This window comes from Neopsephotus bourkii, unplaced genomic scaffold (genome assembly GCF_033783945.1).
Source record: "Neopsephotus bourkii isolate Nb327-2 ecotype Australia unplaced genomic scaffold, CSIRO-AGI_Nbou_v1 NB_1574, whole genome shotgun sequence".
Classification (NCBI taxonomy): Eukaryota; Metazoa; Chordata; class Aves; order Psittaciformes; family Psittacidae; genus Neopsephotus; species Neopsephotus bourkii.
In genome coordinates this window covers 3,937,009-3,961,664 of record NW_026902050.1, presented here as the reverse complement: position 1 = coordinate 3,961,664, position 24,656 = coordinate 3,937,009, and the positions used below count along the sequence as shown (strand labels likewise).

Genomic DNA, 24,656 nt, shown 5'->3' with positions numbered 1-24,656 from the left:
TAATCTATTTCTTTCTTAGATACTCCCTGCACACAAACAGGGTGCATCAGTAGGCATTTGCTCGTACACCAAAAGCTTGCATAGGAAAAGTAAATAGAACCCCTCTCCCCTAGAACCTAAAGAAAAAACAGTAATAAACATTAGCAGTACTGATCTTAATTAAAATTATACCTAATTTAGGATGACTATGCAATGAAGATTCTGGTAGGTAGTGCTGCTGGCGCTCATCTTAGTCAATCATAGTTTACTGGTCTCAGCATGATTTGGGTAGAGGGCTACTTGTGACCATGGTGGAGTGGCCCCCGACCCGGACTGTCTTTCACAGGAACTCCGAGCTAGACTCTTTTAACTAAGCCTAGTGTCACCAGAGGTACACAAAAAAAAAACAGTGGTGCTTTCTACAGCAACACAAGCTTACCTGCTTAATTAGTAAAAATAACACACTGTTAAAGTGCATTACTCTGGATTTGTACATGTATGGGGCTGGTGCATGTGAAATTACACCCTCTGTTCTCATGGGACATAAATTCTCAACTACAACATCTTAGAGAACATAGGGGTTTTTTTCTTAAATAAATCTTCATCTAAAGACCTAAACACATCTAGCTTTTCTGTGCAAAATTCAAAATATATTAAGCTTTTATATTACTGCTACATTAAAAAAATATCTTTTGTGGTTCACAAAAGTCATCTTTACAACTTAAAGTGAGATTGATTTCCTCACCTTGCGGAAAGCATTCCTTGTGTCCTTATAGTTACGGCTTAGGCTGTTGACAAGATCCATTATGAATCGCCAGACCATGTAATTTTGAAGGTCTCTGTTTAAAAAAACACCAGTAATAAGCTGATAATGCTTTTAGGCTTTTTAAGTTTACTAGAAATAAAATGCAAATTACAGAAATGCCTAACATACCTACCTGGGAGTGTATTTATTAAGAATAGACTTCAGCTTGATAAGGTATTCTGGATCATAAACAATGACATGTTCGGTGTTCTCAACGTTAATTTGTACAGTTGACATTATATCATTTATGAATTTTGACCAGTTGAATACCTGGAAAATCAATACGAATTATTACATATTTAAAACATAAAAAACCCAGCATTTAGCTGTGAGGTTTTTTCCTAGTTTTAGTGTGTTTGCATAACACAAATCCTCTGCCTTTAATTTTCCTAATAGCTTTGCTACCTGAAAATGTCATCGTAATAATAATTGAGCTAATTTATACCCTCTGTGCTCTAAAATGGTATTAAAAATAGGGTGTTATTTAGTAGAAAGGATTGAGACAATGCTTTTATTTCAACCTAATTAATTAAAAATATTATGAGCCTTTATGGGCTAGAAAAGCAGAAATGGTATTTTAAGTAAAATTTTCAGTTGCCTTTTTGCTGTATTTGGCTAAGAACTTTTAAATCAAAGCATGACTAACAGCCCCAGTCTCAGTACAGTGTATCTCTGTGGGACAATAAGATTCATGGCTTACTTGACAATCCATTCTGAAGCATATGGGAAGGACTTGTTCAAAAGTATACTGAAGTCCACAAAAGGATTTATTTTAATAGGCTTTAAATCAGACATGCTAAACCCACTGTCTATAATGAATGTTCCTCTGCATGCCACAGTACTAGATACTGGAGAAGGAACTGATTCAGTAGTGGGTCAGCCTGCAGTATGTTCTGACAGACAAATCCCAGACAAGGGTTAGGATTCTTGTTAGTTTTCTGCCTCTGTGGTCCTAATCCCCTATTTTCCTTGTGCTGGTATTGACCTTTGCAAGAGGCTCACATAACTTTCGTGGCCTATGAAAATTCATTTCTTTTTCATTCTGTAGTGTCCATCTAGCATTATTTGAGTGTGTGGGCACTCTCTACCAGAAACTCTTACTTGTTTGCTGATAAGAAAAATAATGTCTCTTTCAGAAGTCTTTGGTTAGCAATCCCATGTGCCTCGGACAGCAGATGGGTGAAAGGATAGACTGGAGAATAGAGAGTCATGCTTTTTTTTTTCCCAGCCAGTATCATTTAAGAGGGAAGTTTTATTGAAGGAGGCAACATCTTTCATCAGACAAACTGCTGCAGCTGAGGAAAGTGGATAAGCTTTTGGGACTAGAATCACTTGAGGTCTGAAAGTGAAGCATCAAACTTCAAGCTAATCTTAGGGATAATTGCTGTTCTATCCTTAGACCATTACAACAATGCTACCAACTTCCATCCTGTGTCTTCTGAGTGGTTTTGGATAAATTTAGAGCAGATGATTATTGCTGATCTGCAGCACCCCCCAGGAGCTAAAAATAAACAGGGCAATACCATTCTGTGACAAGAGAAATTAGTTTCTGACATTACTATAGTAGTAGCTGTTCAGCTGAGACCTGGAGAGAAAGTAAATTATGAAACAAATTAAGCTAGGCAGAAGTGAACTGTCACATAATTTAAACTTGAAGAATTTAAAGTCAGTTATTATGAAACTGTGGCAGGAATAATAGTATTTCATAGTACCTTACTGGCCTCAAAAGACCCAGTAATACACTCCTGCCTGTCAGATGACAGTGCTTCCATGTGACACATTAGTTAACCTATTTGCAGGTTGTGCAAGGGACTGAAGTAGAAACGCAGAAATGTGGAATGGTTTGGGTTGGGAGGGACCTTAAAGACCATATAGTTCCAGCCTTCCTGCCATGAGCAGGGAGACCTTCCACGAGACCAGGTTGCTCAAAGCCCTGTCCAACTTGGCCTTGAACACTGCCAGGGATGGGGCAGCCACAGCTCTGGGTAACCTATGCCAGTGCCTCATCACCCTCACAAGAAAGAATTTCTTCCTAATATCTAATCCAAGTATACTCTCTTTCAGTAAAGCACTCCTCGTTGTCCTATCACAAAAGTCATTTATGATAAAAAATATACATGTTTAGTAAAGATGTAATGTTACTGGGGAGACACACCTGTGTTATCAGATCCTTGGCTGTTCTTTAGCTGGACTTAGTGGTACCATGAATTAAAGGTTATACTGCACAAACAGCGTGTGGCTCAGGGTAAGAGAAAAGGTGGAGCTGAATCTCTCCCTGGGGGGAGCTACAGTGGAAGGAATGGGGAGGATTTTCCTGATTTGTAGCCATGACTTCCTGGGCCTCTTTGTGCTTGCTTTGGGAAAACAGGACTTTTTGTTCTGAATGTGCAGCTCTGGATAAACAGAGAGGGCCTGAATAGTCACAATACAAAATACTTAAATCAATCAGTGACTACAGTCTTAACTTTTATACCAGGCCCTCTGGAGCTGCTGTGGTAATTGTAGGAAGGGAATTCATTTGTACTCTGCAAAGAATACTCTCCTGGTTTCCATCAGGGGTTCTGTATGTGCCAGTTTTATAAGATCTACCATCCTGAATCCCTGTGGGTAAATCAAACTAATGTGTGTTTTTTTCTCCTTTGTCCTTTTCTGTCTTTTAATGTTGAAGCAAGGGGAAAATTTGCCTTCAAGTTAGGAGAAACAGTGGGAAAAGAAACACAGTGTTTTACATACAGTTTAATGTCATCAGGTGTTTAGGTAAGACAGTGTACATGTCAGGGATCCTGTTAATTTCAAATATGTCTCAAGAAAGAAATGTCTTTAAAAGAAAAAACTGTCAGGCTTCACTGTTCAATTCATCCGTCAGAAATTAGAGGTTAAATAACAGATTATTGATCACTCACCTTATGATTGATCTCCAAGGAGAAATTGTTTTGGAGTTGTGCCAAGGTCATTTTATTGTACAGCAGAAGTGGATCATTCCTGTCTTCAGACTTTGTTGTTGCCTATCAGAGATAATAATGAGGAGATGACTGAGTACATTGAGTAAATTCAAATGAATTTTGGAAGGTGGAAGTAAAAAGAAAGAAAACAAGTATTTCTGGCTGAATACATTACTGTAAATTTGCATTAACTGTAAAGTACCTTAAAAATGCCTTAAGTTCCTCAAAAGTACCTTAAAAGTAACTTAAAGTACCTATGTAAATATGGACAGCATTTTATAGATAAAATTGTATAAAAGGACAGATTAAATGAACTAAATTTGTAGCAGTACAATAGAGCTTTACTTTTTGGATTTATTTTGCATTACAACATCAACAGCTCAGGCCGTGCAGGAATATTCATTGGAACTTAAACCCACACCACTCAAAGCACTGAGCAGACACTGTTTCCAGCGGATACACTCAACAAGAATGATATTTGTGAGATGATGTGAAGTGCAAAATCTTGCAAGAAAGGAACAAAAGAGATGTATTTATTGAGTATAGGGAGACCAGTGTGCAGTGGTAGGAATGCAGTGTGAGTGTTCTCATCAGGATGCAGGTGCTCTCTGATATGTTCTTTCTGGAACCACTTTCTAGAATGGGAGTCATAAATGAACTTTTTATTAGTCTAGGCAATGTGGTTTTACACCAGTGTGTTAAAAACATGCATATGTTAGCACCTTAATGGCAGGATTGTATTAGGGCCATTTCTTACAGACAGTAAAACTGCCTGATGCCAGAGACCTGTGACTCCGGTGCTGCTTTATGAGGCAAGTTAATCACTGGTATCTCTACACAGCAAGTGTCACAGGGAGGTCTCTGGAACTAAGGTGGAGACAGAGTAGACTGAGAGGAGACAAAATCAGCACCTGATGTTAACTGTTCCCTTGGTCTCTGAATACTCTCTTGGATATCTTTAGGTTCTTTTCCTCAAGCACAAGTGTGTCCCTTGCTAGGATGCTTCTGCAGGTTTCTGAAGTGCATTCTTGATATCCTTTTTTGTACCTTTATGATTGTGCAGAATTACCTTGTAACAGCATCAGCACTTGCACCCCTCATACTCTATCCCCCTCTTAACCTCCACTGTTTTCATGGCAAAGAGAGAAAATGCAGGTACAGTAACAACTACAGGAGAACAGTGATACTGTGATCCATGAGAGTAATTCATGGGAGAACCTCCATAACTACTGCCTCAAGTACTCTTAAGAGACTCAGAAGTGAGAATAGTAGACTTTACCCATTTAAACTGTTTTGAAAAATAAGTCATGCCATGTCTGATTTTATCTGTCTTCATCCTTTTCTATAAAAAAAAAAAAAGTTTTTCTTCTGCTTCCTCTTTCCTAATCTGTTGTGCAATCGGTAGGTTTTTTCTGTGCTTTCTTAAACAAATTCCCAAGAGCACAGTGCCAGCTCTCTTCCAGTGACATTCAGGCTGGTGCTAAATTTTCAGTGAAACAGGTTAAAACCTGAGAAAATAGCAGCTTACCCACTACCAACTGTACTCCATATCGGCAGCAACTGCTGTGGAGACCTTTCAGTTGTGGCTTCCTTTTCATACCCCTTTAAATCTTTCTCCAGTTAACTCCTTTTCTTGTAATAATATTCCATCTCTGATCTAAGCCCAGAGGTGTGTTTCTCAGGAAAACGTGAAGAAAACCAAAATCAGGTGGTTTTACCTTATACAAATGGGGGAGGAAGGTCTGCCTCCACCAAACTCATGCCTTTACTCTAAGTGTAACTTCAAAAAATAGCTGAAGCTAGAAAATTTGCATTTAGCGTGTTTTGTGGTCATCCTCAGCTTCAGCTCCTTCTGAAACAATAATTATAAGCCACATTTTTGCTCATGAATGCTTGAATTTCCATTTGTTTCTCTCCACGCAAGTTCAAATTCCAGCTATTTCTCCAAGCCATACTTTCATGGAGAACAGTATTTGATTAAAAATGCACTTGGAACAATCAGCATTGTAGAGCAGCTTGTGCAGGACAAACATTACTTTGTGTTGCATGGCAGGCCAAGGGTTAGGAATCTTCTGCTTTCATAACCAAACAGCCCACGGGGAAAACAGGACAAAGGGAGAAGAGGCCTGAAAGCATCTCCCAAAACTCACTTTCTAAAATAGCCTAAACAGAAGCCAAGTCTTTCTCTCTCTTGCTCTTTCTTTTCTTGAAGGGCTTCTGTGAACAGATTAGGATAAAACATTTGGCTATTTGGAAAACAGCTAACTCAAATATTTTCCCTTGCTCATAGAAGGCATGTCTGTCTTGTTATGCGTTCCTCTTAGGTGCTCCAGGCCCCATACGTTTTTGGTCCCATAAAATAACATTAGCAAGTAACTGATCAGTTTACATTGAGCTTTCTTAGGTATTAAGAAAAAGTCAGTTATTTAAAGGAAACTTTAAAAATGTTTTTCTTACATTGGCAATCTCTTTCTCCAGGTCCATAACTCTTTTCATTTGTTCAGAAATCTCAGTCTCATCGAAAGAAATATTTCTTTCTTGTAGGACTAGTTTAGTTACAGAAATCATGAAATCAACATAGGCGGAACATGCCTGCAGGAAAAAATACAAGCCTTTTGAAGCCAAACCACTTCAAAGTATAGCATACCTTGATTAGATTTCATCTCCATTTTTATGAACTACAATTCTTCATCCCTTTCTCAAACAGTTTGATAGTAATTCATTCTGAAAAACTGTTGGATCACAAATAGAAATTAACTTCAAAAAATTCCCTTATGGAAAATTGCTGTACAATTTGTAGCACTGTTCAAAGCTAAACACTTTCAACTACTGCACTGTGTTTTCATTACTTAAAATGAGACATTTGTACGCCCATATTTAAACCATCACCCGTGTTTTTTCCAGCTCTCTTTAATTGCAAGTTCCAAAAATACCACTTCCAAAGAGCAATGTTCCCAGAAACATAAAACCGAGAGAAATTCTGATGGACTGTGTTGAATTAGCGTTGTGGGAAAATTACTGTCAGAAGCAGTGTACCTCCTCTGTTTCTTCTTGGAACACTTAGAAATCCTGTTGCTGTATCTAAATTTGGTATAGCTAGATAACACTAGAGACAATATAGTGTACATTATATTTAACATAAAAGAATTCACCAAGGATAAGAATGTAAATATGGAAGCACATTCTCTTAAATGCTGTGCTGTCAAATATCTACAGATCTCATTACATTTAATGGAATTTAATATCATTCTAATACATCTTTGATAAGGCACACTCATTTTTATGTCAAATACTGTTTTAAACATGCTTTTTAAATGCGAATAAAAATACATACTAGATTAGCTATCTAACAATAAATCTATTTTATCCTAAATAGCATAATCTACTAAAAGTGCTAAAACCTAGGATCAGTAAGGTGTGCATATCATCAACTTTATTAACAGAAATATTTTGGTATGTTCAGCTGCTAAAGCAGTAGGATGCACCCCTATAATGCATGCTACATTTGTACATCCATTCTGAGAGAACCTTCTTTGCCATCCATCTCCTGTCATCCTCCCCTACCTGACAGAAGTGCCATGCTACAACAGGTTGTGTGCTGGGAAACTCTAAGCAGCTCATGAAAAGTACTGACAGCAGACTTCAAAAAGCCATGAGGTTCACATCACCCTGAAGGATTGAACTCTTGCTATTTCTAATCAGGATTATTTTACCAGAAAGAGGAAAGACAGCTACAAGTCACAAAAAAGAGTGCATTCTAAGCTTGTTAATACCATTTTAAAATATCCAAATACAACTTATAAAAATGCAATACAGACATTATTCCAAACAAGTAAGTCAAGAGAGATCTTCAGGTACCAATCAATGGACTTTATTTTTGGCCTGAAGTGGAGAACATTGTATGGTCAGGTAACAAAAAAAGCAAGTCAGCTTTTTTTTTTCAGATGGACTGTGCAAATACTCTTAAGGTATTTTAGTGGGAACTTACACATCAGCGTAACTCCTGTATGAGAGGAGGAGAAAAAGAAATCGTAGGAAAAGTTTTTTAAAATATCTTGTTCACAGATTGCCTCGTAGCTTTGTGGTGGGAAGTCCTGACAAAGCCAGAGTTTAAAGTGCTGGAGGCAGGTATCTTGTTTTCTACGTACAGCTCAAAGAGTAGAATGAGACAGCAGGAAACAGAGCCAAGAAAGGGGCGCTGTTAGAGTGCAGGGATTGAGAGGAGGAACGTCTCTTGTGTGAAGTATGCATGCTTTTACAAATATTATGAATCTGCCCTTTAGAGATAAATTTGGTTGTTTTTTGTGAAACACTTCCTCCTCTTTACTAGCATATGATCTGTAATTAAATGTAATCAGTATTAGAGTATTAACTATTAGCATGTCAACAAAACAGCATGTCAACAAAATACCTACAAAACCAAAATGTTTTGCATGCTTTCTCATCACTTCTTCATTTAATTACACAGAAGAAAACTGGCTAATTAAATGTTACTGTGGTGGCAGCTTCAGCTACGTGACTTCAGCAAACATATACTTCAGCTCTCCAGCTAATCCAGGATTGGAAATGGGGGATACACAGTTGCTCTTTGTAGTGACAGAACAGGGGTGATCCATAAGCACTCACATCTTAACACAGAGTACCTTTTGATTGAGCTGTGAAGCCTGGCATAAGCTAAATTGTTTCATGTTTATTTTCTTCCAAAAGGTTCTAAAGAGGTCAAGGAGCTGTTCCTGTTCTGATTTGCATAATCTTACAGGAACTGCATGGAAAAGCTACTACTTCTTGTCCACATATATATTCAGTGATTACAAGAGGAATGGAAGAGAAGGGAGGGCGACACAGGAAGGGAGACAGGTTGGGATGTCCGCCATGCAGTGATTCTGGAGGAATGTGCAGTCTTCTCATCCAGTGCAGAGCCAACTACTACATACCAGCAACTGGAGCCTAAGCAAAAACCCCTTGGCTTCTAATGCTGCTAGGAAAATTAAACTAGGTCACTAATATTTACAGCATATTATTGTCACTAACATTTATAGCATAATATTGTAACACCTCAACTACAGGACACTTGTTACACTCCCATTCTTAGCTAGCTTATTTCTACTTGACCTTAATATAATTTCTCTCTATCCTTTTCATTTACCTTTTGGCCCTCTTGCCTTTATGCATACTTACCTATGTTAGAATTTCCTTCTCCACTCTGTCACATGTGCTGCTTTCAGCTGCAGATCAACCTTGTTTAAATGTTTGTCATTATTACCTTCCAATTCCAGTTTCCCCAGTTCTCCCAGTTATGTCTCCCAGGGGTAGCATTGGAGTCTCTTTGGTGAAGGACTGTTCCTGCTTTTTGTTTATCCCCACTCTTGGGAATATGTCTGCCTTAAAAATACAGCCTAAAACTTCTGAAATGTAGTCAACGATCTATCAGCTTCATCATACCTCTCTGTATGCACCAGTGCATTCATAGTAGTCCCGAGAAGGAAGGCCAAGCCCAGGCTGATCGATCTGTAAATTGAAATGAAAATTAAAAAGTGCCCAAGAACAAAATTGTGTAGCATTGTGCTGTCCTTTTGTCAATTACAGGTCGATGTTGCTTCTCTCATCCTGTTGCCCACCTTTAATTCTTTTCACTCTCCTTATACTTTTTGTCTTTCTTTTTAGTCTCTTTTTTTTTTCCTGTTGCTGAACAATGTATCCTACACATAACCAGTGTGAAGCAGGGTACGTACAGAAGACAAAACAGTCCACAGGCAAGGAAGGCAGTTACCGTATCTTTGAAATTTGTACATGCGAAGTAGTCAAAGGTCTATATACCCCACTGATAAGATTAGACCTCTGCTTTTGTAACTGTTGCATCTTAGGAGTAGCTGGCAAGGATTCACTATATGTAACACTGTCTTCCTCTGGATTTTCTGTTTCCAGGGATCATCATGCATTTACAGGCATAATCCTTATGCAAATGTCCACAGCCACTTTCTTACCTGTGCCACCTGACTGCAGGTTCAGTTAGTACTTTGGTATCTTAATACCTTTTGAAAACACAGCCCCCAGTGTGGGCTTTCTGCCACTGGGACCATAGCCTGGGTTTTCAGTGACAGAGCTTTCTGCCTGAAGTACACAGTATATGCAAGTAGATCATGTCTCTCTTCTGTCCAGTGTGCATAAATTGTGTCTGTATGTCTATGCATGTCTCTGTTATTCTCATCTAAGTGTATGAGTGTACAGAATAGATATTTACTCTGAGAATGGACAGTGCACTGTGAAACTGATAATTGAAAACTACACAGATTCAGAATTATCTACAACTTACTCTGGTAAAATTCAAATCACTAATGCTTCTCCTGATTAACATCTATGTCTATGCTTCTAGTTATTTTGCTGCGCTTTTATGATCAAGAAGGCAGTGCCACCCAGGGAGACTTACATGAATGATATGCGCTGTGGAATTTTTATCATCTGTGCCAACGAAAAAATTAATAAGGACCTTTTTTCCGTATCTGGAGTTCAGCTGTGCAATAGCTGTCTCAGCTGTCCAAGCAGTACCTAAGCAAATGAAAGGTACACTCAGTCTCTATTTTTTATAAGCAATGAAAAGTACAATCAATTAGAGGTTTTAACTGAAAAGTAAATAAAACACACATCATCTTACCATAGGAAGATTCCCAGTTGGTTGTTGCTACAGGCCAGTCAGATATATCTGGCAATAAACTTATTAAAGGTGTTCCACCTCTGCTGTCGATGGTAGCTTTTGAAGAAAATAAAATGAGTTACCATGACATTTTAAAACACACAAATGTTATACTGTTATACTGAGTTCAGAAAATGAAGCTGAGAAATACGTCTTCCCAATCACCACAATAGGAGTATGCTCTGATGTATAACTGAGCTTTAACATTTATTTTAAAAAACATTTCAGTCAAACGGCACATACAAATCCTAACTATTCTCTGCTCCTTGTTCCAGTGGCAGCATTTGGCTCAAATTCTTGAACTAAATGAGCTCCCTGTCTTTCTAGAGGCCTGGTGTGACAGTTATTTTGCACCTCTTCCCTGATAATTTGTACAAAAGAAGCTAACTCACATTTTCTGAAAGGATTAGTTTATATATCTGCAGCAAACTGGTAACTGAAGAGTAACATAATCTCACCTAAAATATAAAAGATAGTAAACAAGGAGACACGATAATAATTTTACTATTCACGTTCTTACTTGACCCTATAGAATGGACACATTCTAGTTTTCAGGAAGAATTTCTTAAAAATTATGCACAGAAACTATGAGACTATAGGCATAGTTGACTGTGAAGATGGAATTGTTTGGATGGTATTTATATATTCTGTATGCAGTAAATTCAGGAGACACTTACTTTCATTTATGCACGATCTGTACAGAGTTTTTGCCTTCTGCACTGCTGTTATATCATTGGTGCTTGGTGTGTCAAGGACGTCTGAAACACAGACAGCAAGTCAGATCTTTATTGGAAAGATTTTGAAGGAACCACAGTGCATACCATTTTGAGGACCAGAGGATGAGTGATAAGTACTCCATGTTAATCCCAAATTCCAGGGAAGCTGAAGGAAAATAACTCTGGAGATTATATCAGTCTGTGTTAAAATGTTGTGCATAAAGGTGTCGGGTAGGTACCCTGTGGATCACCCCTGTCGAAATAAAAATGCTCTGACTTTTCAGGGACAGTTTTTAGGTGACAAAGTTATTGTGTGAAGAGAATTGCTGTCAGGGCCCTAAGTGTACCAGCTGGTTCTAACTGCACTGACCAGGCTGTAGCCATCTTTTCCTGTAATTCTAATCTGCTCTCTTCACTGCAGCCAGTAGTTTAGTGTTCAAGGTCTGCTTTGGTATGGTGCAGTTGTGTGACTGTGGATCATACTCCTGTTAAAACAGCAAAACTGTAGGGAAGAGCCATAGGAAGACTCATCTGGGTGCTCACCTAAGCCCCTTGTCTGTGAAGCCTCTATCCCTGTCTGCCTTGGGTCATGGTCAGGTCCCGGCTCGCCCTTCTTGGTGGGGCAGCCCACATTTGCCACTACTTTACAATTACTCTAGTTATGACTTTACAACTGCTTTGCTCCACGGAAGCTGAAGCCTGAGGAACACTGTGGCATCCATAAACTCCAAACCTGGCAAAACCAAAAGATTAGGCCAAGTAGAAAAGGATATCCAGTCTGGAGAGAGTGGTTTGGAGAATGTTTCATGAATATAAACTGACTTCTTTGACTGTTATTTTAGTCTGAAAAGGGGCAATACAGACAATTTGACACTATTTTGTGGAAACATTTGGCAGAATTTTGTGGAAAAATGAATATTTGTAAGTTTATGATGTGACAAGGTAGAAAACTACTTGCCTGCTCTTTAGGATTTAGCTGATGGAATATAGATATGCAGGACACAGGGCTGCTAAGAGAGCAGCTCCAGCATTTCATCTAACTTGGACACAGGCAGACCTCTTTCTTCTTCAGCCAGCTTGGCTGCTATTGTTAATGCATGAGGGTAATGATAGGGATTTCAGTTGTTACAATATTCAGATGAGCACACAGAGCAGATACCACAAAGGTCAGATCTGGTCAGCCGTGCTCTGGTGTCAGACACAACAGCGTTAAGTTCCACAGCATTCCCCAAGCAAACAGTTTGTGGTAGATTTGTCCTGAACCAAACACAAAGAAGATGAAATACTTGGTAGTATTTTAAGCTTTGCTAGACAACCACATGTTATTAGGATAATGTGTAAGCCAAAGAAGAAACTTTATATAGGCCACAAACATACACTCCACTGACCTTTTAGAACAACTTCTAGTTCGTCTCTTAAAATGTCAAAGTTACTATAACGGGAGCTGGTTTCTGGGATGACGTTCCTCTTAAGCCATCCTCCACAGGCATATTGGTAAAAATCGTTACAAGGCTCTGCAGTCGTGTCCATGTTCTCAAGGATTCGGGCTGCTGCAATATGAGACAAATCAAGGCATAAAGGATTTTTAGAGAAAATAAATGAATACACTTGTTTTCTCTGAAGAGGGAAGTAGTAAATGTATTTCCTTTAGTTTAGAATAGGCTTAAGCCTATTTGAGTGTTCTAGACCAAACCAAGTACTAGTCAGTAAACAGTGAATCATTACTCGTTCACTACCCACAACTTGTATACTTCTCTGTTGCCTGTCTTTACTGATGGGTAAACTGCCTAATGTTCCTACTCCCTGTGAGTGGTTGCTCAGTTTTATATAAAATGTAAGATGTTTCATTTACTAACTTACACTTCTTTGTATTGATATGTGGTGAAAAGCATAAGACATATCAGCGGTTAAGTATCCACTGTAATGGGATTTAATTAAGAATGATGTAGGCTCAGCTAATCCAGTCTACTTCAATAAAATAATGACTTTGTTTTACCATTTAAGTTCTTGCCAGGAAAGTTTTCCTATTAATGCTTTTCTGAATCTACAGTGATACTTTAGACCTGCTCCAAATTGATACTGCCTCTTGCTATCCCTGCTGACCCTCCTGAAGTGGCTTTTCAAAGACTGATCGCAATATGGGATTTTCTAGTGAAATACGATTCCTTGATGACAGTTTCCCAGCTGCTGTTCAGAAACCTTCTGTGCTTTTTCTTTCCAGTATTCCTCTTCCACCTAGACTGCCTTCACTACTAGTACGCTAGCACAGAGTCTCTCACAGAGGTGCTAGGAGTCAAGCAAGAGCTAATGATACCTCTGAATTTCCCAGGATACTGAATATCCTTCCTAGTTTTCAGACATTATTTTTAGTAAATGGTGAGACTTGTGATTTGAAGCATTCATTACTCCCACATGGGTGAGTCAAGTATTTATAGTTATTTCTCCAGTACTTTCAATATTTTCCATGTCTCTCATGCTGGTGGAAATGAGAGGTGGATAGACAGTCTATAGTATTTGTGCTGACTTGACTTGCCCCTCCCCCCCCCCCCGTTTTTCTTGTGATCTTCCACTGGCTTAACAGTGTTATATTTTAGGCCAGCATCTGATGGTTTTGCAGTGTTCCAGTGCTTGGAAGATGGAAAAATCTATGAACACGTGCCTTTTCAATTTTAGACTGCTTAAGTAGTATAAAAAACACTGCATAAATAGGTACAGTGCCCAGCACCTTATTCTTTTCCTTCTGAAGTCAATGGAAGGCTGACTTATATTTGAAGCAACCAAAGCTGCAAAGTTGCTATTTGTCTGTTCTCCTAGTTTGTCCTAGAAGGGGAATGTTTGGAGTGGTGCACTTTATTCCTGTCTTAGTTCCATCTATTTGCTGATTATTACTAACATCTTATGTTTTAAGGGTGGGTATCTTTACAAATCTCTCTGCTAGGCTGGAGCAGCATCTGAAGGGTGACACTATCCCTTGGATTATCCTGGCATGTGTTAGTCTGGCAACAAAAGACAGAACTGGGCATCACAGCTGGCTCATTGAGAGCAGCATGTCAGCTCTGCCAAAAGTGATGGTAGGATGGAGAAATCTTCTGACACCAAGAAAATTGGCTCTTACCCACTGTCTTGTCACTTTTGCAAAAAAACAAACAAGCCCAACCAAAAAACAAAACAAAACCCAGGAGAACTCCACACCTTGTATAAATCTGTGAAATTATTAACAGCCTATGTAATATTAACCCTTGCTTTAAGTGTGGAATTAGGTTGCTCTATCTGTAGTCAGCATCTGTTTTAATCTTCCTTGCCTACTACTGTTGCATAAAGATAATTGTCTATCACTACTTTTCTGCTTTAAGGTCCAAGCTAGCCAATATCATCTAACCAACTTTTATCAAAACTTGATGTTTAAATACTGCAAACATAACAGAAAGAACAGACACATGGGAACTGTAGTCTTTCACTTAGGGCTTCATGCAAAATATATGTATAAAGTGTTCTCCTGAAGGATATTCTTCTCAAGAGTGTAATTTGCTTGTCTGAATCCCAAGATAACCATTCATTATTTGGCTGATACCATGGATATACTGAAATCACTGAAATACTGTTTTGTTACCCACTAAGCCCAGAAACAATGACACATGAAGTGTTTCTGCAAAGTTCGTGGGACTAATTATGCTGGGCAGAATCCTAAACATGCTGTAAGTTAATTTATAAATTGATACTTATGCCAAAAGAAGATTTACGGTAAGTTCATGGCTGTATGCACTGAGACATTTTTGCTCTGGAAATAGTAAGTGTGAGACTGATGAATATTTTGTTATTTTCATTCTAATACAGGTTTATTAATACACATATAAATACAGGAAATACATGGTGCACTTTCCATTAGTCCTCAGTATTGCTTTGATGAACCAGTGTCTGAGTTTATTTCTCTTCTCACTTGTTTATTCCATTTCCTGTCACTGAAGAATGTAGAGCCTTATCTTAATTACTTTTAATGATTAATTTTATTGTACTACTCCTGATTGCCAGTAGTTGCTGTAGTAGCTTACTAATAAAGTAATATAAGCTGACATAACAACCAGTGACCAGGAGAAGATATGAGAGACACACAATATGCTTACCTAGGTGAAACTGATGTGAGAGAGATCAAAATTTCCTATTCTCATCAATCTGTGCTGTCTGAGCTCAGGAAAATTAGCTGAGAGTATTTCAGCTTATTCAGGAAACATTCACATGTATAAATTATGTGGTACCTTCACATGCTGCACTGCAATAGATTCCACAAACCCTGATAACATTATCACACAGTTACTGATGTTTTACTGATGTTTGAATTTTCATTACATTTTTTCTTCTGGTCACTTATTTGAAGATGTTCTATTAAATATTCTATAAATTCTGTCAGTGTCTTCACTTTATTCTTTTTTAGTGGCTTGTACCTATGGTAAAATTTTGAAATTCATGACAAAAAACTGGCATAGTACTGGTCAGCTCTGGTGTAAGGCACTACCATTTCTCTCAATGTCTATTCCTAATTATATTTCTTGAAAGACCACAATAAATTTTCCAGAGTTAATACTTCTGGCTTTCTGTCTGCGTCTATGTGTTTAACTTTTCCTGTATGGTTATCCTGCATGGTGCGCAAGAAACTGCCAAATTAAAGTTCGAACTGTTACAAAATCCTGATTTGAAGTAATGTTAAACCTGTAGACTAATCACAGTAAGATTATTATCACACAACATTAATACAGTTTGTCTGGTTTAAGGACTGTACATTGAATTTTAAAATATTAATTTATTTTGTTGCTAAATTATACAATTCTGACCAACTCTTTAAACTATTCTTGATGCTCTTGGAGCACTGAAGGCCTGAGCAGAAGCCAGCTAAACATTATGGGCTTCTGATTCGCAGGGGTCTGCTTCTGAAGCTGAGAACTTGCTGAGTCTAGAAACCACCTAATCAAGCAAATCTTCTAGGTGATTACGTCCCTACTAACCCCTTTTCATAAGCTGACTATATTTCATTTAATGGATATGTAAGTGTGGAAAAAGCCAAACACTTCTATAGAGATTTCTGCCTTAAATCCATTACACCATGGTGGGACATGGAAATCCTGGCTAAGTTAATCCATAACAATTTTAAATTCAAACTGGTCACTCCCAACTTTGCTTACAGCTATCCATTTTAAATCATTTACAAACAGATGCAGCATTTGAAACTGACAGTTCTGTAATGGCTAGCCCATCCAAACTTTGCATGGGGGCTCCCTGATCTTAACTGCTTCCTGCATGGTGAGGTTTCATTGCTACAATAGTCCCATAGACCACACAGATTTTTAGCGGTGTCTGGAAATTGACCCTTGCTAGGCAGAAATGCATACTGATGCTACACTTCATAATGTAGTCAGAAGTAAGTGTTCCACTTCAACGTCATTGCTTTTGCATCTGTTTAGATCTTATTTGAACTATAACCCTACAGCTAAAACTTAATTATAAATATTATAATTTTATCAGATTCACTGACTGCCTTCCAGGACTCTTACAGGATAGTGTGGAAATACCAAATATTAACACCTGGTAAAATATAAAAGCTTTCTTTCGCACAGTTGTAAATTTTATGTGTTCCAGACTGAAGCGTGCAGTTCTTGCACACATCATAGTGTTTACTCACAAGAGTAGTCCCCTGTTTGCAGTGGATCAGTTGTTGTGTCCTATGTAGGGACTGCAGAATGTGGATTACAGAAAAGCTCTATGATATCAATGAACTTGTTTTCCTGCCAGTTGAAGACACTTCTATAGGATATAGTGATAGCATTACCCTGGCATTTTACATGTTTTGAGACTGAATTCTCACCATTTTTAGGACTTAATTCTTTCAGCGTTTGAACTAGGCAATGTGTAGAATAAAGAACAGATGATAGTGAGTGAGATAAACGTCTGAATAAAATAAATCTGTACTTAATGAAAAAGGAAAAGAGATTATGACATTAGAACCACAATGTACATTTCTGTTTCAGGGATTTTTTTTTCTCATTCTGTATTTCATTATTACCTCTGTTGAATTGAGGCACTCTCTAGTTTTTTAAAATGCCCCTTCTTCACACTGTTACATAATATTGTAAGTCTGCCATTTTCCCCATCAATGTTCTTACTGTAATTCTTTCACAATTTTACTTCTGTATTGAGACTCTAAGATTCAGTAAGAATGTTTATTTATTACCTTAAATATCTGCATGCTGTTAAGTCTTTTAATGGAAGCATAAAAAACTATTCTGCTTAATTCATTGTGTCACTTCTTGCTAGATCTTGAGTTTATGTTATGCCTCCTTTCTCCAAACCTTCTACTGCTTGACCTTCTTTCTACTGCTTTTCATCGCTACAAAGTCAAGCTGAACTTGATATCTCTAGTTAGCTGAAAATTAGCATCTTCAGAGATGAAAAGAAATCAAGTAGATGACTAATTTGATATTTTTTCAAACCACAGCATGAACTTTCATGCTGTCAGGAAAGCACCTTGAAAGGGTACCTAAAAGACAGTAATAGAGATAAATAAATCCTGTATAATACTCAGATTGTACTACAACAACATGCAGCTACTGAGATAATGGACTGCCCTGTGGCCTCACCAGTGGGTGACTGCAGCAGGACTGGGGTGTGCAGCAACCACCCTACCTACTTTGACTACTCTAAAACGAGGCCTAAAATGAGTAGTCCCACAGAAGGAAGTGAACCAGTAAAATGACCTTTTTATGCAGTTTCTGGCGAGTCTGCAAATATAAATTGCATTCTTACCTGACTTTATACAGTCTGATGTCTTGCAAACCCCATCTAAAAGAGAATACAATCATATTCTTAACTTTTTATTTAATGTCAACATAGTCTGTAAATACTGTATTCATTGACAGTCATTTTGGGATTGCATTTAATTGCAGGGTACAGTAAGATAAAGATGAATGGACACCTTACACTCAGCAAGTGAATATTTATAGGATCAGGCTCTAAAAATACCTTCATCTTCATCCCTTTAGGGTCATTCAGTGCTAGTCACTCATAATGCGGAATTTTTGTAGTCATAGGAAAATGTCCTATCCATCAAGTAGAGGTGGGCAAAATGCTATTTTTATAACAAAGAAGAAATTTAGGGATTGAAAGACAGCGGCAAAGCCGGTCTGAATTTAGCAATACCTTATAATGACAAGAAGATTCCAGACGAAATATATGAAAATTCTGAGACATTCACTCTGAAGTCTTTTAAACAAAATACAAGGTTCAGGAAATGAAAATGTTTCCTTTTGAGACTTCAGAAGTAAAACTTTCTTATTTTTCATTTCAGAATGGTATTTTCCATTCCATAATTGAACTAAACTGCTTAAGCAAAAAAAAGTTTAAGCAAAATTATTAAGTACTTTAAACTGAAACAAAGCATTTCATTCCAATCTAAGGAAACATTCTTGTTTGACCCCAAATGGAAAGTTTAGCTTCTCTGTATTATGTTTCCTCAAAATTGTCAGGGAAAGATATTTACCCCTGAATGCAATTACTTTTTAATATTTTGGTATGGCTGTTGAATCACAAAACTTCTTACTATGGCTATATTCACTGAGTGTCCTTCCTACAGTAGCCTGTTGAAGGAAAAAACAGAATTTTCATACATATACAGGAATATGGAGGACACACTGCAGTTTGGTTTTCTTCAGCAGTGTTGTATTTTGTAGAGCTTTTTGCTTGCTGAATTATTAATTACAAACAGAATTGCTGAGTCAGAACAAGCAGATTTTTTGTGTTTACCACAACTTTATGTGAACCCCATGAATTTAAAGGGTTCCTTTTGGAAAGAAGCAGTTTTGTGTCAGTATCGAGCTATAGTTAAGTGTGGATGCAGCTTTACATTTCAGATACTTGGGTCACGCTGTCTAGTGACATACATATGAAATATGGTTATGATGTAACACCTATTAATCATCTAATTTTATACACCGGATAAGACACAGTTTTCTGTTATTAAGCAAAAAATACTGAGCTGACCTTGTTATTTTATTTTCTGAATGCTTTATGTACTGCATCTATATATATACCACACAACACAGTCTTTTCTAATGCAATTTTAAAACAGTGCAACTTAAGGGGTTTTCTTACTATATACTAACAACTGGATTCTGGGTTTGTTGTTTTGTGGGTTTTTTTGTAATTTCTTGAGATACTTTTATATTCTTATGTGTTTATACATTCAAAGAGAGTTTATGTGTACTCACCATCGTATGTTGCATACAGAACTATCATTGTGATCGCTACAATAGCTAGCAGAATCACTACAACAGCTAGCCCTATTTCCAGGCCACTCCATCGCAGTTTCTTCTTTGGTTTTGGAGTATTCATTTCAGTTATATCCATCTGGCTTTCTGACTTGCCCATAACCCAGCGTCTGAAAAGGAAAAGGGAAATGTCACTGGAGAACTTACACAGAGTTGTAGGTCTTGAAACTGGCTCCTCAACTGCACAAAGATGTTTTTTAGGTGAGTTTTCAAATTATGTGTAACACTACTAGAATGTCAGTCATGAAATTAAAAATTCTGTCCTCCTGTCACGTGCATGCACACATGCACACAAGAAGTATGTGCCATGTGCTGCTTGTCACTTAAAGAAAACAGAAGAGCTGTCTTCCTTTGCATGAAGAGGCCACCAAATAGAAAAGGAAGGCAAACAACCCAAAATCTGTTTTTAAAACTTACCTGTGTGGTTCAGTCGTGTATGATGGTACAGGAGTTCACAAGCAAGCAGAAAGCCAGTCTCCCTGCTTGAATAAAAATTAACTTAATCTGCCAATTACTTATCTAATGCCAAAGGTCAAAATATGCCATTGTGCTTAGCTGTCATTCCTTAAAACATTATGTAAGCAATTCTTGACTACAGCTCTGCAGCTGTCTCTAAAGCAGTGAAGAAAAAGAAAAAAAGAGAGGCTCTGCAGGGAGCTTGTCCAATTCACACAGAAGACAGTCTTCACAGTAATTTTAAAAGAAGCATGACCAAGCCTCTCTTTTGAGCTTAGAACACTGTAAATTAGGAGTAGCTACAACACATGCATGCAGAACTGGCAGGAGTGTGAACGGACTCATGCTCACTCCTGGAATGTGTATGCCATAGATTTTGGGATTCTATTTCTGACACTTTTTAGAGGTAACTTAGCCACCGTTTGCAGTACTGCTGTCCTACAGTTCTGTGCTCTCTCTTCAGCTGCTCCCACTCATTTAGGGTCAGACCTTCCTCTGCTGACAGAGATTCAAATCCCTAATACATACAGCAATGAATTTGTCAGTATTCCACAATGAAAACTCAACAGCTTCTATGCATGGCATTTCCTAGGGATCTTTACATCCACAGATAAGAGTACATACCCTTTCCATTCGATGGGGAAGAATAGAATTCCACTGGGATAAATAATGGCAACACCTGCATTCACCAGACACCCCATAAGAAGGTCATCCAGCACTGCAGGACAGGGTATTCATGTCTTCTTGCACTCCTGACACCCTTCCTTCCCCACTCAGTAAATCACCGTAACAGCAGTAAGGGAACCCTGCTCAGCTTTGCATCCATTCAAGTCTAAGACTTGAACTTGATTATTTTAAACTGGTTTTAACTGTACTGTTGGCTTGTATTCATCTTTGTCTCCTCATGCTGCTGCAGTCTTTCGGATTTCAGTCTCTGATTTTCCTCTGGACCTTGTTTCTGCCCAATTTTTGTTCCCTACTTTCTGGTAATCTCCTCTTTGATGTCCACCTCACCTAGAATGCCAGCTCCTCCACTGCAAAGACATGCTGCTACAGCATGTATGGTTTTTAATAAAATAAAGATGTCAAGTAACTTGGTATTATGGACCTAAGTAAACAGAGATTCTATGTTCCATGTATTTACACAACACCTGTCTCAGTGGGTGCTTGGACACTACCATCACACTAATGCTGTTTCTCTAAATGAGTAAGAGAACATTTTATTGCAGTGTGTCTCACGTCCCTTTTGTTACCATTCCCTGGACTTCACAATGCAGGAAGTGACTGTCAGTGCCAAAATCACAGGTCTTGTATGGAGCAGGAGGCTGTAATCCCACAAGGTCTGCCCAGCCTCTGCCTTTCTAACCCCACAGCGACCATTGCAGCTGCTTTCATGTGCCTCCTGAGCTGCTTTTTGTCTCAGAATAATAGGGTTTTGGTCAGATGAGCAAGTGGTTTTTAAGACACTGGACTGAAATCTCACACAACCATGTAAAAGAAAGCCTTCGAAGAAATCTGCCTTCTATTAACTGAGCTATGAATTCACAGATAATAATAAAGCAAATCAATCATTTACACCCTTCTTACTCCCAGTCTTATTAAACAGAAGATGTTAGTTACATGGACCAGGGCCCAGAAACCCCTGAATACTTGGACACTAATTTAAGAAATGATACTGATCTTCTGATTCTGTCGGTGTCTTCAGAGCACTAAAACTACAGTTCAGAGCAGCCAGAAACACCGTACCTTTCATGTGCAAATACGTTCCTTACAATCAGCTAAGTTTTTCCAAGTGAGCTAATCTTTCTGTTCCCCCAGGAGTGTTCCTCATGTTTAAAGACATCCTACTGACTAATTTTTACTTCTAGTTATTTAAAGAACTTACCACATCGGCATTAATGAACACCAGGTATAAGCTTCTTCATGTGCTAACTGCAAGCATAGCAGAAGTGTAAGAATAATATTTGTAAGAATAATATGTATAAAAATACATATAATAATGCTAAGGGATATACTCCTAGGTATATATTCCTTACATTTCTTTTAGTACTTTGGTGATCCTCTCTACTCTCCCTACCAAGCTTAGGTACAACAGACAGCTGAAATTCCTTTGACTGTTCTGGTCTCGGTATTACATGGAGTTAACTCATTAGCTTTTCTTTTGGGATTTATATGTTAAAAATTGAGTTGCAGCTTCCTTGGTTCTCAGTGTAGTCTCTACAGAAAACCTAGCACGTCCCGAGAATACTCTGGGGGTTAAGAACTTGTGTAGCGTGTACTAGGAGAATGAGCTGCCCCTAGGCGCGGGACTCGCGGGGCACAGCCGCAGGGACGGCTGAGAAGCGCCCTGGGGCGCCAGGCCAGGCTGCCCAGCTGCGGGCTGGCTCCTCCGATCAATGTCCCGCAGCGCGGCGGGCAGGGCGCGAAGCGTCGGTGGGCTCTGCCCCGCTGGGTGGCGTCGTGGGCTCGGTGGGCCGGGGCCGCCCTGGGCGGGGAGGGGCCGCGGGCTGCAGTCGCCGGGCCGCGCCGGGAGGGCGCCGGGGGTATTGGTCCCACCGGCCTGGCGCAGGGCACGAGGCGAACGCCGGGCTCGCTGAGTCGCTGAAGGAGACGCGACCACGGCCGAGCCCGGCCCGACGGCACGCCACCCCGACAGCCGGCTTCCCGGTACCCTTGAGCACGCACGCTGGGGAGACTCAGGGGCGGCCAGAATACCCCGCAGGACGGCTGGGGCAGTGACCCTTGCGCCTGTCCGTCCATCCATCTGTCTATCCATCCGTCCCGCCGCGGCGCCCGCCCCGCTCCCCCCAGCCGCTGTCCCCCTACTTACCGACCGGCGCTCGGAGGGGTCCGGCCCCGGGACCGCCAAGCACATCCCCGCCCGGCGCCGGGCGGAGGCGGCGCGGGGCGCCCCGAACCGGCGGGAGAGCGCCCGCGGGTCCCGGGGGAAGGCGGCGCGCAGGCTAGGCTGGCGGGGCGCCGGGCGGCCGCCGGCGGAGCTCAGCGCCCGGCCCGCCCGCGGGCGGTGATGCGGGACGCCGGCATCGCCGGGACATCAAAGACTGGAGCGCTCCTCGCTCCGGCTGCCTGCTGCTGCCTCCGCCGAGCAGAGCTGCTGGCGGTCAAAGGAGCCCTTGTGTGCGGGCTGCCGGACGAGCAGTTCTCCGGATGACCTGAATGCTTCTTCCTCTTCGTGATCATAAAAATGCGATGGGGCAGGAAACAAACAAACAACCCCCCCCGGCCCGACAGCGATAAACCGCGCTCTTCACCTCGGCGAGAGGAGGGAGCAGGGGCTACGCCTGGAGACAGGCGGTGCAGAGGAGCGCTATGCCCCATGGGGCTGCCCCATTGACGGGGGCAGCCCTGCCCGCTGCGGCGGAGGGCGCAAGACGCCAAGGCCGGCTACAGAGAGACAGCGGAGCCGGAGGGCCAGAGCAGCCTGCACCTGCTTTCCCCCCCGGCTTCTCATCTCTCTCCAGTCAGCTCAGAAGAGGAAAGGGTCGATGCACGGGGAAGGTTAGCGGCTGCATGGCTGCAAGGCTTGGTGCCTGCTTCCATGAAGACTCATCGCCTTTCTCGAATTAATGCAGTCACATACGCTCTGCAAGATCTTACATCCTCATTCACTCGGCGGTTTCTTCTCAAGAGGGAGACAGCTGTGAGTTCTTGCACGGAGAGGCAGCTCTGAGCTCTGTCATAAGATTTTCCAGCCAACCAAATATCAAAAGATCTTTGTTTCGTTCTTACTAAGTTGCATTCTTACCAAGTTTCATTTTTATTAATAAACTGGCAAACATCAGATGCAGCCATACGGGTTGCTGGCATTCCTCTCGCTCAAACCAGATATCACACTCACTTCTGCTGCCTTCCTAAAGGTATCTTTATTGCCTCTGAGGCAGAAATGGCAGCTGAAATTCCTGAGATGTTTTATTACCAGCTACACACACTAAAATGTCTGCTTCTTGTGACGGGCAACTTTCCTCCAAGAAAGGTGGAAACTGAATACTGACTTCTTTATAGAACTCCACAGCAAGCGATCCACAGAGCAGATGCAATGAAAAGGAGAGGCTGATAGGGCATTGTTACCTGTAAAAATGAAGCAGTTCTGCAAAATGTACATCTGAAGAAGGAATAAGAAGAAAGAATATTTTATTCACCAAAAAGGCAATAGAAGTACCAAAATTAGGCAAGAAAAACATTTCAGAAAGTCTAAAGAACAAAAAATACTCCATTTTCTTACATGCAGGAGTGAAGGAAGTGCTGATTGTATCCTTTACAGAATCAGTGTTCAAATTAATGTAAGTATCTCACTTTCAGCCTTCCCTGCATCAATTCTTGCAGAGTTCCATTCTGGTTACTGGAAAAAGCCATCTGCTCCTGCAGGTCAGTCCTGACATTACCTGGTCCCTCAAAGACACCCTGACACAAACAACATCAGAATAGAGTTGTTGTTAAAAATACATGGGATTTTGTAACATAGATGCCTATTGTTCATCCTTAACTGCAACAAAGCCTGAGAAGTAGAGGGCGATGTGTTCGAAGAGACTAACTAAAATGGGAAAAAAGGACAAATCCTTTTCAAAAATTTCAGGTGGACCAAAAATGTATAACTGCCTAATTCACTACAAAGAGAGAAAAGGGAAGAAACTCTGGAATTCTGTAAAACGGAATTATGTAAATAGTCCATACCCGTTAGGTAGCAGGGGAGTTTGCACTCTCATAGAGCCATGTGCTTGGAAAGAGGAATTAGAC

At 40.0% G+C, this 24,656-nt stretch overlaps 1 protein-coding gene across 2 annotated transcripts in view; it reads right to left on the bottom strand.

Moving 5' to 3' along the window:
- MME (membrane metalloendopeptidase) overlaps positions 1-23,272 on the bottom strand; it is a 45,332-nt gene extending 22,060 nt beyond the window's left edge. The window contains exons 1-12 of one of the 2 annotated variants that reach the window (XM_061371558.1): positions 22,732-23,272; positions 19,386-19,555; positions 17,926-17,961; positions 12,522-12,683; positions 11,095-11,175; positions 10,379-10,474; positions 10,154-10,272; positions 9,169-9,234; positions 6,184-6,318; positions 3,688-3,789; positions 918-1,054; positions 725-818 (exon numbers count right to left, since the gene is read on the bottom strand). In XM_061371558.1, the coding sequence (XP_061227542.1) occupies positions 725-818; positions 918-1,054; positions 3,688-3,789; positions 6,184-6,318; positions 9,169-9,234; positions 10,154-10,272; positions 10,379-10,474; positions 11,095-11,175; positions 12,522-12,683; positions 17,926-17,961; positions 19,386-19,545 (1,188 nt within the window). In that variant the 5' untranslated portion in view covers positions 19,546-19,555; positions 22,732-23,272. Of the gene's footprint in view, positions 1-724; positions 819-917; positions 1,055-3,687; positions 3,790-6,183; positions 6,319-9,168; positions 9,235-10,153; positions 10,273-10,378; positions 10,475-11,094; positions 11,176-12,521; positions 12,684-17,925; positions 17,962-19,385; positions 19,556-19,862; positions 20,050-22,731 lie in introns of those variants that run through there. The other variant, XM_061371559.1, reaches the window with a different exon arrangement.
- Between the last annotated feature and the right edge of the window lie 1,384 nt (positions 23,273-24,656).